General features: G+C 45.8%; 1 protein-coding gene across 3 annotated transcripts in view; it reads left to right on the top strand.

Annotated features, from left to right (window-relative positions):
- LOC143020805 (uncharacterized) overlaps positions 1-16,121 on the top strand; it is a 35,742-nt gene extending 19,621 nt beyond the window's left edge. For 2 of the 3 annotated variants that reach the window (XM_076177579.1, XM_076177580.1), the window contains exons 2-3: positions 6,062-6,093; positions 11,646-16,121. In XM_076177579.1, the coding sequence (XP_076033694.1) occupies positions 12,450-13,172 (723 nt within the window). In that variant the 5' untranslated portion in view covers positions 6,062-6,093; positions 11,646-12,449 and the 3' untranslated portion in view covers positions 13,173-16,121. The remainder of the gene's footprint in view (positions 1-6,061; positions 6,094-11,645) is intronic. The other variant, XM_076177581.1, reaches the window with a different exon arrangement.
- The last annotated feature ends 1,736 nt before the right edge of the window (positions 16,122-17,857 follow it).

Genomic DNA, 17,857 nt, shown 5'->3' on the forward strand with positions numbered 1-17,857 from the left:
CAATACGTATATTTCCATCTAACTGATGCATGGCATTTTATGTAGCTCAGTCGGTCGTTTTGATAATCGAATGATGTGGCTGGTTCTGCTGTGTCTTGCTGCAGTTGGTTCTTACCCAGGTAGTGGGCGGGAGACTGGGATATCCCCTCATCCACGAGGAGCTAAGATGGAAGAGGGAAAGAAATGGGTGGTGGATGTGTGGTTGCATGCCTTGGTATAACAGTCAGTCAGTCAGTCATCCAGGGGACATCAAACTTGAGATAAAAACGGCTACGATGACTGGAAACGATCCTCTTTTGTCCGGCCTGTACTTATGTCGTCCGTCCGTTTTAGTTTGCTTTTTAGTTTATTTCTCTCGTATTTTAGGGTGACTCTCTCCTGTGTGAAGTTAAGGTTGTATTGTGTTGCGTTTTTTAATATATATCTTGTTGACTTTCTGAATGGTCCCTGCTATATCTTCCATTGCTTTGTCGATGGTTAGATACTAGTCTGTGGCAAAGGTTCCTATGTTCTTCTCTATTTCTTCAGTATCGCCTTCCCCTCTTGTAGTTTATGATCATTCTCTCACACTTGGATTTTGTTATACGTTCTAGCTCCATGGGAATTTTAATTGGGACCTGAAGGAGAGTCGTGTAAGTTCTTCCATATTGTTTAGAGCAGGGGTTCTTAACCTTTTTTCTCCAATTCCCCACTTTTTAGTGAGCCAACTCTTCATTTCCCACCACAGCATCGGTCTTTGGCCAATTCGATTTTAACCCATGCAGTGTTTAGTACGTAAATATACGCTTTGCTTTTTTGTGCCATGTTACGGCCCTTAATTTGACAACAAGAAGACACCAGAAACAAACAAAAAGAAACAAAACACATCGATAAAAAAAGACCGTGGTTCTTCTGTCCGACCGGTCATTCCCCACTTGGCAACTCCGCCATTCCCCACCAGTGGGGAATTCCCCACAGGTTAAGAACCACTGGTTTAGAGAGAGTGTAAACACCTTGTTATGTCGAGAGAAGTTGCTTGTTGGTTAGCTTGAAGAGGTTTCGTGGTGTGTCGGTTGCTGGAATTTAATATATTCAAGTTTTGAAGTTGTCGTAATATGTTTTCTCTTTGGTTTCCTGGTTGCGTGATTAGCCGAACTGGGTGGCGTGTAATCAGGTCACCTGCTATTATGTGGTTTTGTGAGTTGAGGCGTTCAACTTGAAGGATATAACGTGGTGGGTGGTTTGTAAATATGTGATAATGTAGGTTGTTTTCTTTGTGCCTGGATCGTGATTGTTCTAATTGTGTCTTCTAGCGTTTTTTTGTGTTGTGTTGTCTTAACTGACTGTTACGTATTCGGTGGTGCTATTTTAGTTTTCTGTATTGGTGCTAATTGAAGCAGCTCCGTGGGTTTGCGATATGGTTGATGTTTATTGTACTATGATTAGTGTGCCTTTATATTGGAGACTTTCATGTATTTTGTGTTGCTGGAGCTCCACCTCTGTGTTAACTAAGGTGTATTAGCGAGTGTAGCGTATGTCAGTTGGATCAATGTGTAGCATTTCTTACATTTGATTGATGTGTGTGAGAAGTTTATAGATTTTATAGAGGGAGAGATTGAGAGGGAGAGGTTGAAAGGGAGAGGTTGAGAGGGAGGGATTGAGAGGGGGAGAGATTGAGAGGGGGAGAGATTGAGAGGGGGAGAGATTGAGAGGGGGAGAGATTGAGAGGGGGAGAGATTGAGAGGGGGAGAGATTGAGAGGGGGAGAGATTGAGAGGGGGAGAGATAGAGAGGGAGAGATTGAGAGAGGGAGAGATTGAGAGGGAGTGATTGAGAGGGAGTGATTGAGAGGGAGTGATTGAGAGGGAGTGATTGAGAGGGAGTGATTGAGAGGGAGTGATTGAGAGGGAGTGATTGAGAGGGAGTGATTGAGAGGGAGTGATTGAGAGGGAGTGATTGAGAGGGAGTGATTGAGAGGGAGTGATTGAGAGGGAGTGATTGAGAGGGAGAGATTGAGAGGGAGAGATTGAGAGGGAGAGATAGAGAGAGAGTGATAGAGAGGGAGTGATTGAGAGGGAGAGATTGAGAGGGAGAGATTGAGAGGGAGTGATTGAGAGCGTGTGATTGAGAGGTCGAGATTGAGAGGGAGTGATTGAGAGGGAGTGATTGAGAGGGAGTGATTGAGAGGGAGTGATTGAGAGGGAGTGATTGAGAGGGAGTGATTGAGAGGGAGTGATTGAGAGGGAGTGATTGAGAGGGAGTGATTGAGAGGGAGAGATTGAGAGGGAGTGATTGAGAGTGAGAGACTGAGAGGGAGAGACTGAGAGGGAGAGAGTGAGAGGGAGAGACTGAGAGGGAGAGACTGAGAGGGAGAGACTGAGAGGGAGAGACTGAGAGGGAGAGACTGAGAGGGAGAGACTGAGAGGGAGAGACTGAGAGGGAGAGACTGAGAGGGAGAGACTGAGAGGGAGAGACTGAGAGGGAGAGAGAGAGAGAGAGAGAGAGAATGAGAGTGAGAGAGAATGAGAGTGAGAGAGAATGAGAGTGAGAGAGAATGAGAGTGAGAGAGAATGAGAGTGAGAGAGAATGAGAGTGAGAGAGAGTGAGAGAGTGAGAGTGAGAGAGAGTGAGAGTGAGAGGGTTGGGTTGAGAGGGTTGGGTTGAGAGGGTTGGGTTGAGAGGGTTGGGTTGAGAGGGTTGGGTTGAGAGGGTTGGGTTGAGAGGGTTGGGTTGAGAGGGTGAGATTGATCGAGAGATTGATCGAGAGATTGATCGAGAGATTGATCGAGAGATTGATCGAGAGATTGATCGAGAGATTGACCGAGAGATTGACCGAGAGATTGACCGAGAGATTGACCGAGAGATTGACCGAGAGATTGACCGAGAGATTGACCGAGAGATTGACCGAGAGATTGACCGAGAGATTGACCGAGAGATTGACCGAGAGATTGACCGAGAGATTGACCGAGAGATTGACCGAGAGATTGACCGAGAGATTGACCGAGAGATTGACCGAGAGATTGACCGAGAGATTGACCGAGAGATTGACCGAGAGATTGACCGAGAGATTGACCGAGAGATTGACCGAGAGATTGACCGAGAGATTGATCGAGAGATTGATCGAGAGATTGATCGTGTTTGAGAGAGAGAGCGAGATTGGTTTTTGTGTCTCCGGGGTACTGATCTCCTTATATGGTAAAATTCATAAGGGAGGGGGGGAGAGGTTGGTTGGAGGTGACAAAAAGAATAGATTGAGTTTCTGGACTTGGCCCGGAGACTAGGCTCCGGCGTAGAGGTCGCGTTAGGCGTCAGGGGGAACCCTGGTAGGTACGACACGGTAGCTCTTCTGTACCTTATTTCAGAAAAAAAAATCTTAGCATAATAGAAAATATATACTTGGTAGTGTGCTGGGCTAGTTACGTTGTGGTCTGTGATCTGGAGTTTTTTGTTGTGAACGTGTCATATAGGCATGCAACACTTGGGGACAATAAAGACTACAATCTTTGATTTAAAAAGTTGCAAACTATAATTCAGATGCTAAACAATACGTAACATGATTCCAGAGAGCGTTGTATGAGCGAAAGTCGGGGGGGGAGGGGAGATTACCGACCTTACCCAATCAAGTCGACGATGTCCAGCAAAGGTTGAAGAAATGCCGTCAACTTTCAAACTCTATTTATCGTCTGGAAATCTCGGGTTGGTGAAAACTTCATTAATCGAGTTAGTCAGGCTTTCTTTTAAAGTAAAATATCCACATGTAATGATTTTACGCGCTCGCACTCCCATTGGAAAGTTTTGATCTTGTGGCATTTTTATTTGTTTTCCTTTTTATCGGCAGAAACGCGTTTTTACTCCATCTGTGTGGAGAATTTCAGGACTTTTTCCAACCAAGTGACTGACTGGCCATAGATACTGTACATAGATCTACAAATGTACCGATTAAAGAAGAAAAGAAGTTACTAGAGTTATTTTTAGAGAAAATAAAAGTGACTCGGACAGGCCTCCTCTTACTAGGCCTCACTGATAGCTTACAACGCTGTCAGTAATCACATTTTCTTTTTTTCAAAATCTAGTTGATTGCATGTGAAAAATCTAATGAAAAGTATTAGTGTTATTCCCGATACTCTGATTGAATACAGCGTATATTTTGATAACCTGAATCGTGGCCTTGTACAACTATTTTCTGAAATGTGAATTATAGAGAAACGTTTAGTGTGCGAGTGGGAGTATAGTAGTGTCATTTGTACGTGGGAATTTAATGTACAGCTACACAGAAAACTATCGTTAGTAGGGGTGTCGAAACATTCGCTAATGAACATAACCTTATGGTACCGAAGGGTTGGTATTTCTGGGGTTCTAACTGTTCGAATTCCTTCTGAATGAATATGAATCGAATAATAGTTCCGGAGTTCATATGAATTCACTATGACATGATAATCTTATTTCCGATGGAGACTTCAACTTGTCTCAAATAGTTTCGTTGTTTTGTGTCAAAATGATTAGCGTGATTTACTAACGATAGTTTTTTGTGCAGCTGTACACACGTATACGTACATGTGTGTGTGTGTGTACGTGCTACATCTAGCGTCCCCACCAAACTAGAAACGCTTTCAAGTAGGGTTTTCCTAGTTTTGACTTTCCTCGTAACAACTTGCCTTGCTTTCCCCAAGAATATTTTGTTTGTATTGCTAAATAAATGAACATTAGGCTTATCAGTGACGACTATGTGTTTGGGACTAGACTTTACGTAAAGTCAGCAGATAAATGGTGTATGTTGCTGTGTTGTAGTATTGTATTAGCAATGTATGCAAATTGGAATGAATGTGTGTCGCGCTCACATGCAACATTCAATGGATGTATTATGAAATTGTCACCCCTAAATCATGCATCATAGAAAACGTTAAAATATCCATAAAAGAAAACTGAAGAATTTTGACAAAGTGCCCACTTGATGCATCTAGAGGATGTTGTTCATATTTAAAAGTACTCGAATCTGACGCTTGATATTCAACACACACACACACACACACACACACACACACACACACACACACACACACACACACACACACACACTCACTCACTCACTCACTCACTCACTCACTCACTCACTCACTCACTCACTCACTCACTCACTCACTCACTCACTCACTCACTCACTCACACACACACACACACACACACACACACACACACACACACACACACACGGCTCGGTGGCGGATTGGTAAGGCACTGGCCTCACAAGCCGGAGAACCGGGGTTCGATTCCCCGGCCGGGCGGAGATAAGTTGGGTTTCTCCTATCACGTGTAGCCCCTGTTCACCTAGCAGTGAGTAGGTACGGGATGTTAGTCAAGGAGTTGTGACCTTGCTGTCCCGGTGTGTGGTGTGTGAGTGGTCTCAGACCTACCCAGAGATCGGCAAATAATGAGCTCTGAGCTCACTGCCGTAGGGTGGTGTCTGGCTGTCTCGAACAGAGGCTGCAGCAGATCCGAGGTGAATACACACACACACACACACACTCACTCACTCACTCACTCACTCACTCACTCACACTGGGAGTGTGTGGGGAGTGGAAGTCAGTGATAGTACTTTATCAATAAAGGAAATGAGGGAAAACGAATGCATGTTGGTTGGATGGGATGGGTGAAGGGTGAATATATGCTTTGTATGACCATCTTTATGAGGAGGAAGAAGGCTTTCTTGTATATGTAATTATACAATATTACACTAGACTTTTATGAAACGCTTCTAACACTTTTTTCATCATTATATATCACCAGTGTTAACTAATGTTTTCTTTATTACTAAGTCTTATGCTTTTATGTTATCCTCAGCAATTGTAATTATTCGAAATATGTGTTCTTTTCATTATCTGCATTTCATGTAGTATATTGATTCATTGCCAAATAGACTTATTATTATTCTTCTCCTTTATCATTATTAGGCTAAGAAAAATGTAAAAAAAAATTGGGCTGAATTTGTGTAGATTTCCCAACCCTTCCGCCTTTTCCAAGTGCGTTTCTTTTCCCCCGACGAATTGATTAAAATGATTAATTCAGCCACAAATTTCTAATTTCAGGAAAGATGTCTGAGACGTGCACTGCTTGCGGAGTGAGTAGACCTACACAATTTGCTCCAAATGTTTTTGTCGATTAAGGATTAAGTATCTGAATGGAATTTTGTTTTCGCCCACCTCCAACACCTGCCAGGGAGTGGGAGGAGGGAGTGGAGGAAGGAAGTGGAGGAAGTGAGAGTTCGAATTCTGGCTTCTGTCAGCCCGTTCCTATTTTGGTCACGTGTAAACATGCGTGCTTGTGATTCACAATCATCTTAGATCACATGCTGGTCTCGTGATCGACAGGATGAGAGCTTCAGAGTTCGTGTACCTAGATCTAGGGGTTTTATTGACTCTCTCTCTCTCTCTCTCTCACACACACACACACACACACACACACACACACACACACACACACACACACACACACACACACACACACACACACACACACATATATATCTTTGCACAAGGGGAACAGTAACGACGTGCTGTTACGTAATGGAAGTTTTCGCGCCCTGTCAGCACGAAAGAAACGCGAACTCGGTACCCCCAACGTTGGTAGGTTATGATGCTCTTCACTACACGAACGAGACAGAAAGATTGACTGACAGATTGATTGAGAAAGATTGACCGACAGATTGAGAAAGACTGAGAGATTGATTGACTGAGAGGGAGAGATTGATTGACTGAGAGGGAGAGATTGATTGACTGAGAGGGAGAGATTGATTGACTGAGAGGGAGAGATTGATTGACTGAGAGGGAGAGATTGATTGACTGAGAGGGAGAGATTGATTGACTGAGAGGGAGAGATTGATTGACTGAGAGGGAGAGATTGATTGACTGAGAGGGAGAGATTGATTGACTGAGAGGGAGAGATTGATTGACTGAGAGGGAGAGATTGATTGACTGAGAGGGAGAGATTGATTGACTGAGAGGGAGAGATTGATTGACTGAGAGGGAGAGATTGACTGACTGAGAGGGAGAGATTGACTGACTGAGAGGGAGAGATTGACTGACTGAGAGGGAGAGATTGACTGACTGAGAGGGAAATAAAGACTGAAGAACACCGAGACAGTGAATCACTGAGAGGGAGAGATTGACTGACTGAGAGGGAGAGATTGACTGACTGAGAGGGAGAGATTGACTGACTGAGAGGGAGAGATTGACTGACTGAGAGGGAGAGATTGACTGACTGAGAGGGAGAGATTGACTGACTGAGAGGGAGAGATTGACTGACTGAGAGGGAGAGATTGACTGACTGAGAGGGAGAGATTGACTGACTGAGAGGGAGAGATTGACTGACTGAGAGGGAGAGATTGACTGACTGAGAGGGAGAGATTGACTGACTGAGAGGGAGAGATTGACTGACTGAGAGGGAGAGATTGACTGACTGAGAGGGAGAGATTGACTGACTGAGAGGGAGAGATTGACTGACTGAGAGGGAGAGATTGACTGACTGAGAGGGAGAGATTGACTGACTGAGAGGGAGAGATTGACTGACTGAGAGGGAGAGATTGACTGACTGAGAGGGAGAGATTGACTGACTGAGAGGGAGAGATTGACTGACTGAGAGGGAGAGATTGACTGACTGAGAGGGAGAGATTGACTGACTGAGAGGGAGAGATTGACTGACTGAGAGGGAGAGATTGACTGACTGAGAGGGAGAGATTGACTGACTGAGAGGGAGAGATTGACTGACTGAGAGGGAGAGATTGACTGACTGAGAGGGAGAGATTGACTGACTGAGAGGGAGAGATTGACTGACTGAGAGGGAGAGATTGACTGACTGAGAGGGAGAGATTGACTGACTGAGAGGGAGAGATTGACTGACTGAGAGGGAGAGATTGACTGACTGAGAGGGAGAGATTGACTGACTGAGAGGGAGAGATTGACTGACTGAGAGGGAGAGATTGACTGACTGAGAGGGAGAGATTGACTGACTGAGAGGGAGAGATTGACTGACTGAGAGGGAGAGATTGACTGACTGAGAGGGAGAGATTGACTGACTGAGAGGGAGATTGACTGACTGAGAGGGAGAGATTGACTGACTGAGAGGGAGAGATTGACTGACTGAGAGGGAGAGATTGACTGACTGAGAGGGAGAGATTGACTGACTGAGAGGGAGAGATTGACTGACTGAGAGGGAGAGATTGACTGACTGAGAGGGAGAGATTGACTGACTGAGAGGGAGAGATTGACTGACTGAGAGGGAGAGATTGACTGACTGAGAGGGAGAGATTGACTGACTGAGAGGGAGAGATTGACTGACTGAGAGGGAGAGATTGACTGACTGAGAGGGAGAGATTGACTGAGAGAGAGGGAGAGATTGACTGACTGAGAGGGAGAGATTGACTGACTGAGAGGGAGAGATTGACTGACTGAGAGGGAGAGATTGACTGACTGAGAGGGAGAGATTGACTGACTGAGAGGGAGAGATTGACTGACTGAGTGAGAGATTGACTGACTGAGAGGGAGAGATTGACTGGACTGACTGAGAGGGAGATTGACTGACTGAGAGGGAGAGATTGACTGACTGAGAGGGAGAGATTGACTGACTGAGAGGGAGAGATTGACTGACTGAGAGGGAGAGATTGACTGACTGAGAGGGAGAGATTGACTGACTGAGAGGGAGAGATTGACTGACTGAGAGGGAGAGATTGACTGACTGAGAGGGAGAGATTGACTGACTGAGAGGGAGAGATTGACTGACTGAGAGGGAGAGATTGACTGACTGAGAGGGAGAGATTGACTGACTGAGACTGAGAGATTGACAGACTGAGAGAGACCGAGACTGACTGACTGAGACTGAGAGAGACCGAGACTGACTGACTGAGACTGAGAGAGACCGACTGAGACTGAGAGAGACCGACTGAGACTGAGAGAGACCGACTGAGACTGAGAGAGACCGACTGAGACTGAGAGAGACTGACTGAGACTGAGAGAGACTGACTGAGACTGAGAGACTGACTGAGAGAGACTGACTGAGACTGAGAGAGACTGACTGAGACAGAGAGACTGAGAGAGACTGACTGAGACAGACAGACTGAGACAGACTGAGACAGACAGACTGAGAGAGACAGAGAGACTGACTGAGACTGAGAGAGACTGAGATTGAGAGAGACTGACTGAGATTGAGAGAGACTGACTGAGATTGAGAGAGACTGACTGAGATTGAGAGAGACTGACTGAGATTGAGAGAGACTGACTGAGATTGAGAGAGACTGACTGAGATTGAGAGAGACTGACTGAGATTGAGAGAGACTGACTGAGATTGAGAGAGACTGAGATTGAGAGAGACTGAGATTGAGAGAGACTGAGATTGAGAGAGACTGAGATTGAGAGAGACTGAGATTGAGAGAGACTGAGATTGAGAGAGACTGAGATTGAGAGAGACTGAGACTGAGAGAGACTGAGACTGAGAGAGACTGAGATTGAGAGAGACTGACTGAGATTGAGAGAGACTGAGATTGAGAGAGACTGACTGAGAGAGACTGACTGAGAGAGACTGGCTGACTGAGAGAGACTGGCTGACTGAGAGAGACTGGCTGACTGAGAGAGACTGGCTGACTGAGAGAGACTGGCTGACTGAGAGAGACTGGCTGACTGAGAGAGACTGGCTGACTGAGAGAGACTGGCTGAGAGAGACTGACTGAGAGAGACTGACTGAGAGAGACTGACTGAGAGAGACTGACTGAGAGAGACTGACTGAGAGAGACTGACTGAGAGAGACTGACTGAGAGAGACTGACTGAGAGAGACTGACTGAGAGAGACTGACTGAGAGAGACTGACTGAGAGAGACTGACTGAGAGAGACTGACTGAGAGAGACTGACTGAGAGAGACTGACTGAGAGAGACTGACTGAGAGAGACTGACTGAGAGAGACTGACTGAGAGAGACTGACTGAGAGAGACTGACTGAGAGAGACTGACTGAGAGAGACTGACTGAGAGAGACTGACTGAGAGAGACTGACTGAGAGAGACTGACTGAGAGAGACTGACTGAGAGAGACTGACTGAGAGAGACTGACTGAGAGAGACTGACTGAGAGAGACTGACTGAGAGAGACTGACTGAGAGAGACTGACTGAGAGAGACTGACTGAGAGAGACTGACTGAGAGAGACTGACTGAGAGAGACTGACTGAGAGAGACTGACTGAGAGAGACTGACTGAGACTGACTGACTGAGAGATGACTGACTGAGAGAGAGACTGACTGAGAGAGACTGACTGAGAGAGACTGACTGAGAGAGACTGACTGAGAGAGACTGACTGAGAGAGACTGACTGAGAGAGACTGACTGAGAGAGACTGACTGAGAGAGACTGACTGAGACTGACTGAGACTGACTGAGACTGACTGAGACTGACTGAGACTGACTGAGACTGACTGACTGACTGACTGACTGAGACTGACTGACTGACTGACTGACTGACTGACTGACTGACTGACTGAGACTGACTGACTGAGACTGACTGAGACTGACTGACTGAGACTGACTGAGACTGACTGACTGAGACTGACTGAGACTGACTGACTGAGACTGACTGACTGAGACTGACTGACTGAGAGAGACTGACTGACTGAGAGAGACTGACTGACTGAGAGAAGGAGAGAGACAGAGGAGAGATTGAGAATATTTGATTGAAAGTGAGGTTGAGATTGATTGAGAGATTGAGATATTAAGAGGCAGAGATTGAAATACACAATTAGATATTGAAATACACAATTAGAGATTGAAATACACAATGAGAAATTGAAATTGATTGAGAGAGATTGAGACAGGGAGAACTCATTTTGCACAGAGAAAGATTAAAAAAAATTCTTATTTCTTCCAAGCACCAAGTACTTATTTCAAACTTAATTTTTTTTTATTGTAGACCCATATTGCCATATTGTGTGTGTGTGTGATTCTTTACTGCCTTGGATCGCGTGTTGGACTCGTGGTCAACAACTGTTACCCTCCTGGATGAGAACCTACTGTACAGTTCATGGTTTGATCTATGGGTAATATTGTGACCTTACACACGCACGCACGCACGCAACTCCTTGCCCACCAGAGTTGGAGTGCCGGCTTGCAGTGTGTGCATGTGTTTAACATTATGAACTCTCTCATTCAGAGTGCTAGGGCAAAGGATGCAGGGCGGAGCTAGTTAATCGGACACAAAATAGGCTTGGCCACAGATTCAAACTAACCCAGATGCAATCGCCACAAAGATGCACAGAGCATCTTAAATTACAATACCCCACACTAACAGTCCGTAGACACGATATATCTACCTTGAGTGACTTGTGGACCTGTTTGTTACTGGTTACATGAAGATAGGCTTTCTGCAAGAGAGATTAGGGAGAATGGACTGATCAGTTGGTTCCATCATGGTTCAACTCTTTGCATGTGAATGTCGAATATAATTTTCAAAGTTAAGATGGCAAATGTCCATATGTATGGGTTTAAAGAACAACAAACTGATTTTACATGATGAAATACTAATGGACAGTTGCCATCTTACATATGTATGTAAGATGGCAACTGTCCATATGTATGGATTTAAAGAGTAACAAACTGGTTTTTACATGATGAAATACTAACGTACTTCTGCAACTTTTCAGAAAGGGAAGATCAAGAACTCTCCCACAAAGTGCTCCTACATCACGTGTATCCTCCTGATTCCATTTGGTATTTTGCCGGGCATCATTGCACTCTGCTGTTGTTGTCAGGAGCCCAAGTGTAACAACTGCAGTTACAAGCCTGAAGCTTAGGAAACTTTCGAGTAATGCCAAGAATTTATCATACTGATATACCTTCGACTCCACTCAGATGTAACTGTTATACCAAAATTAAAATGAGCAAATGACTGGTATTGTTTGTAAGTAAATACTGAAAATGTGAATTACTATTAAGTATCTAAATACTTAATAACAATTCATTTTCAGTATTTGCTTATAAACAATACCACTCGTTCAGTCATTTTAATTGGCCTTTGGCTTGGCTACCTCTCTTGATAGGGGGAAAGCCCTTGGTATATAGATAGACGAGATTATTAAGCACTAAACTGTTAATTCTTTTATCTCAAAATATCAATTAGTCTTTATATTCAAACTAAGCAGTTCTGTTATAACCTTAGGGATTCAAATATTTAGTATAACAAAAGCTTTCAAAAGAGGTAACACAAATGTATTTTTATAAATACGGTCATGATTTACATTTTCCACTATTCAATTTTGTATATCAAATATATATTTTACATCCAAAATGTGATTTCTATATAACCTTTTGTCTCGCTATGGAAAATTCTGTCGTATATTTTTTATCCATGCACATAATTTCCTTGTTCCACCCAGAAAAGGATTTTGCAATGATGAAAGTCCCATAGTTTAAGAAAGTTCACAGAAAAGGAGTTATGAGAGTTCAAAATGAACTCCTGGTATTCCAGGGTTTTGTGTAATGATATCTCGCTGACAAGGCCCTCACGTAAGCTACTGTGCCGGAATAGTGCCAAATCACTGGCACCCTCTCTAGACTACAACAAAGAATGGCAAAACTCCCTTCGACGTAGTCAACCACTCTATAGTCATAGACAAACTGAGACTATTGGGCGTACACGGCCCATTGCTGTCATGGATCATAGATTTTTTATTTGGTCGCACAATGCAAGTCTCAGTTTCAGGGTTTACCAGCTCCTCCAGAAATGTCCTCAGTGGGGTCCCCCAGGGATCAGTCTTGGGCCCCCTCTTATTCCTAGTGTGTACATTAACTCCCTGCCAACATATATCCACTCAAAATGCAACATATATCCACTCAAAATGCTACGAAGAGATTCCAGTTCCCCTTCAGCCGAAGACATAGGAATCTGCCAGAGGAACATAGATACAGTATACAGAGTTGCTGACTCCTGGGGCCTGCGCTTCAACCTGGACAAGTGTGCTGTACTACGTTGCCAAAGAGGCTCAACAGACATCAACCTAGGCCCCCAGCATCATTATATAATGGACACCACCGCTCTCTCTATTGAGACTGCACATAAAGACTTGGGTATCACAGTCGATTGTAACTTGAAATTTCATACTCGTATTTCAAAAACTGTAAAGAAGGCAGCAGGTCTAGCAAAAAATTTACTAAGATCAACACTGTCGTGACAAAGACTTCATGATCACCCTGTTTAAATCCCACATCAGACCACTGTTGGAGTTTGGATCCACTGTATGGAACACTGGATACCTAGGTGACCTTACGCTCCTGGAATCTACGCAACGCAGGTGGACTAAACAAATAATTGGAATGGCAGAGCTTAGCTATGCAGACCGTCTGCTAACTTTAGATCTTTATTCAGTCCGTGGCAGATTAATCAGGGCAGATCTCATAAAATGTTGGAAAATTTTCCACGAGCAGTCTTCTCTTTCACCCCAAGATCTTTTTTCCTTATCTCCAACAACACACACTAGCCAAACCCCATACATCTCTAGAGTGTAGACGCAGATTTTTTAGTGTCAGATGTATTGACCTCTGGAACTCCCTGTCTGGGCCAAACACTCTTTGAATATGTTGATTAATCATTATTCAGATATTCCTTCCTAGCTGTCTACTTTCTGTGCACATGGCACACAACTCAGCCCTTTACCCTGTACTTTTCTATTCTGATATATATTGAACAAGGGCTGGCGTGCCAGCAAGATGTGGGCTATCCCAGTGTACCCAAAACTTATCTCCTTTGAGCAGTATGCTGGCCAACCAGGTGAGAGTTAACCCTGTAGTTGGCCTTTCCGTTCTCGAGGTCACTGACTACCTTGAGCAGGTCCCCTTCACCTATTTTCTTCTCGCACAATGACACAAAAAGGAAACCCCATTTCTTCAGCCTGTCATAGTCTGTCACGGAGAATCTTTACTCATCACCTGCATGGAAAAGGTGGGGGGGTATATGCCCTGGGGGCAACACTTAGGTATATAAAGACTCTGCTTGCTGAATACAATGAATACCTTTACCGATATCTTCAACCTCTCCCGGTTACAACATAACATTTCAGCTATGTGGGAAAGAGCCGTAATGTAAAAGGTGACCAATTTGGTCCAAACTTGCCCAACAGGGAGAGTCGGTCAAAGTGCACAGCAAGGTAAAACTTGAGCAGCTTAGGTTCAAGGGCGTGGCAGTGGCACCCCTCAAAATTTGGGCCTTTAAACCCAGTAATCACCTTTAAGCCTCTGGCACCCATACCGTTGGCCTGAGTGGTGTCAAATTGGACTCCACGGCAGCCCTAGCCACCCTCGACCTATGAGTGAGATGGGTAAATCGGAGCAATGACCAATATGACCCAATGTCCAAAAAATCTCAAAGGAACCCCATGAATTTAGCCGAAAATTCGAAGGTAACTGATTTGGTCCACACTTGCCCCACAGGGAGAGAGTCGGTCAAAGTGCACAGCAAGGTAAACATGGGCAGCCTGTGTCCAAGGGCGTGGCAGTGGCACCCCTCCAAATTTAGACCTTTTCACCTAGTAATCACCTTTGGGCCTTTGGCACCCATACCGTTGGCCTGAGTGGTGTTAATTTGGACTCCACGGCAGCCCTAGCTGCCCTCGACCTGTGGGTGAGATGGCAGGTAAATCGGAGCAAGTGACCAAAATTACCCAAAATCCAAAAAATTAAAAATTTCGAAGGTGACTGATTTGTTCCAATTTTGCCCCACAGGGAGAGAGTCGGTCAAAGTGTACAGCAAGGTAAACATGAGCAGCCTAAAACCAGGGGCTTGGAAGTGACACCCCTCCAAATTTGGGCCTTTTCACCCAGTAATCACCTTTGGGCCTCTGGCACCCATACTGTTGGCCTGAGTGGAGTAAAATTGGACTCCACGGCAGCCCTAGCCGCCCTCCACCTGTGGGTGAGATGACGGGTAAATCGAAGCAAGTGACCATAATGACAAAAAATCCAAAAAACCTCAAAGGAATTTGAATTTACCCGAAAATTCGAATGTAACCGATTTGTTCCAAACATGCCCCACAGGGAGAGAGTCGGTCAAAGTGCACAGCAAGGTAAACATGAGCAGCCTGAATCCAAGGGCGTAGCGGTGGCACTCTTCAAAATTTGGGCCTTTTCACCCAGTTATCACCTTTGGGCCTCTGGCACCCATACCGTTGGCCTGAGTAGTGTCAAATTGGACTCCACGGCAGCCCTAGCCGCCCTCGACCTGTGGGTGCAATGGCATGTAAATCGGAGCAGGTAACCAAAATGACCCAAAATCCAAAAAGTCTCAAAGGATTAACCCCGTCAATCTAGCCAAATATTCGAAGGTAAACGATTTGTTCCAAACATGCCCCAAAGAGTAAGTTTGGGCCAAATCGGAGACATGACGGTTTTTAGCCACTTGTCCCGATTGGGTCACCACCTGAGCAACAGGTCGAGGGCCACCAGGACTCTTGCGGATCGCACTTAGATACTGCTCAGGCTAAAAGTACGGACGCCAACAGCCGGAAATGAGAGGGGAAAATTACACAAAGACAAACAAATTTAGCTGGTCGCCACAACCTCGCCCTTGGGTCCAGGTTGCCCACGTCTACCTCGCTGTGCCCTGTGGACGACTCTCTCCCTCTGGAGTAAGTTTGGGCCAAATCGGAGACATGACGGTTTTTTGGCCAAATGCGACACCCGCAACATCTCGCGTATAATGTATATGGGGTGGATATCCCTGGCCGAGAGACCGGTTGCCCCCCACCCAACCCAATGGAGGACACCGCGGATGGACTAAATGATGTCGGACGACTGCTGGTCCATGATGGGCGAGGTTAGCCCGCAACTTCCAGCCGACATACCCAAGCCTGCTGCTGACCGTGGTGTAGTACCCCGCGAATGGGCTAAGTGATGTCGGTCTAAGGGCGAGATGGCAGGTAAATGGGTGCAGGTGACCAAGATAACCCAAAATCCAACAAATCTCAAAAAATTAACCCCATGAATTTAGCCGAAAATCCGTAAGTGACCGATTTGGTCCAAACTTGCCCCATAGGGAGAGAGTCAGACACACTGCACAGCAAGTTAGACATGAGCAGCCTGAGTCCAAGGACGTGGCAGCGACACCCGTCTAAATTTGGGCCTTTTCACCCAGTAATCACCTTTGGGCCTCTGGCACCCATACTGTTGGACTGAGTCGTGTAAAATTGGACTCCACGGCAACCCTAGCCGCCCTCGACATTTGGCTGACATGGAGGGTAAATCGGAGCAAGTGACCAAAATGACACAAAATCCAAAAAATCCTTTGAGATTTGTTTGGATTTTGGGTCATTTTGGTCATTTGCTCCGATCTACCCACCATCTCAGCCACAGGTCGAGGGCGGCTAAGGCTGCCGTGTAGTCCAATCTGACACCACTTAGGCCAACGGTATGGGTGCCAGAGGCACAGAGGTGATTACTGGGTGAAAAGGCTCAAATTTGGAGGGGTGCCACTGCCACGCCTTTGGACTGAGGCTCCTCATGTTTACCTTGCTGAGCACTTTGACCGACTCTCCCTGTGGGGCAAGTTTGGACCAAATCGGTGACCTTTGAATTTACCGGTAAATTCATGGGGTTAATCCTTTGAGATTTTTTTGATTTTTTGTCATTATGGTCATTTGCTCCGATTTACCCGCCATCTCAGCCACAGGTCGAGGGCGGCTAGGGCTGCCGTGGAGTTCAATCTGACACCACTCAGGCCAACGGTATGGGTGCCAGAGGCACAGAGGTGATTACTGGGTGAAAAGGCCCAAATTTGGAGGGGTGCCACTGCCACGTCTTTGGACTGAGGCTGCTCATGTTTACCTTGGTGAGCACTTTGACCGACTCTCTCCCTGTGGGGCAAGTTTGGATCAAATCGGTGACCTTCGAATTTTCGGGTAAATTCATGGGGTTAATCCTTTGAGATTTTTTTGATTTTTTGTCATTATTGTCACTTGCTCCGATTTACCCGCTATCTCAGCCACAGGTCGAGGGCGGCTAGGGATGCCGTGGAGTCCAGTCTGACACCACTCAGGCCAACGGTATGGGTGCCAGAGGCCCAGAGGTGATTACTGGGTGAAAAGGCCCGAATTTGGAGGGGTGCCATTGCCACGCCTTTGGACTGAGGCTGCTCATGTTTACCTTGCTAAGCACTTTGACCGACTCTCTCCCTGTGGGGCAAGTTTGGACCAAATCGGTGACTTTGAATTTTTTTTTTTTTTTTTTTTTTTTTTTTTTTTTTTTTGTCATTATGGTTACTTGCTCCGATTTATCCGCCATCTCAGCCACAGGTCGAGGGCGGCTAGGGCTGCCGTGGAGTTCAATCTGACACCACTCAGGCCAACGGTATGGGTGCCAGAGGCCCAGAGGTGATTACTGGGTGAAAAGGCCCAAATTTGGAGGGGTGCCACTGCCACGCCTTTGGACTGAGGCTGCTCATGTTTACCTTGCTGAGCGCTTTGACCGACTCTCTCCCTGTGTAGCAAGTTTGGACCAAATCGGTGTGGCGGTGACAGCCCTCCAAAGTTGGGCCTTTTCACCCAGTAATGACCTTTAGGCCTGTGGCAGCCATACCGTTGGCCTGACTGATGTGCAATTGGACTCCACGGCAGCCGTGGGCGCCCTGGACCTGTGGGTGTGATAGCGGGTAAATCGGTGGAAGTGACCATAATGACCCAAAATCCAAAAAATCTCAAGGGCCCCATGAATTTGAGCGAAAATCCGAAGGTGACCGATTTGGTCGAAACTTGTCCCACAAGGAGAGAGTCGGATACAGTGCACATGAAGGTAGACATGAGAAGCCTGAGACCAAGGGTGTGGCGGTGACAGCCCTCCAAATTTGGGCCTTTTCACCCAGTAATGACGT

This window comes from Oratosquilla oratoria, chromosome 40 (assembly GCF_046742065.1).
Source record: "Oratosquilla oratoria isolate Oo_2021 chromosome 40, ASM4674206v1, whole genome shotgun sequence".
Classification (NCBI taxonomy): domain Eukaryota; kingdom Metazoa; phylum Arthropoda; class Malacostraca; order Stomatopoda; family Squillidae; genus Oratosquilla; species Oratosquilla oratoria.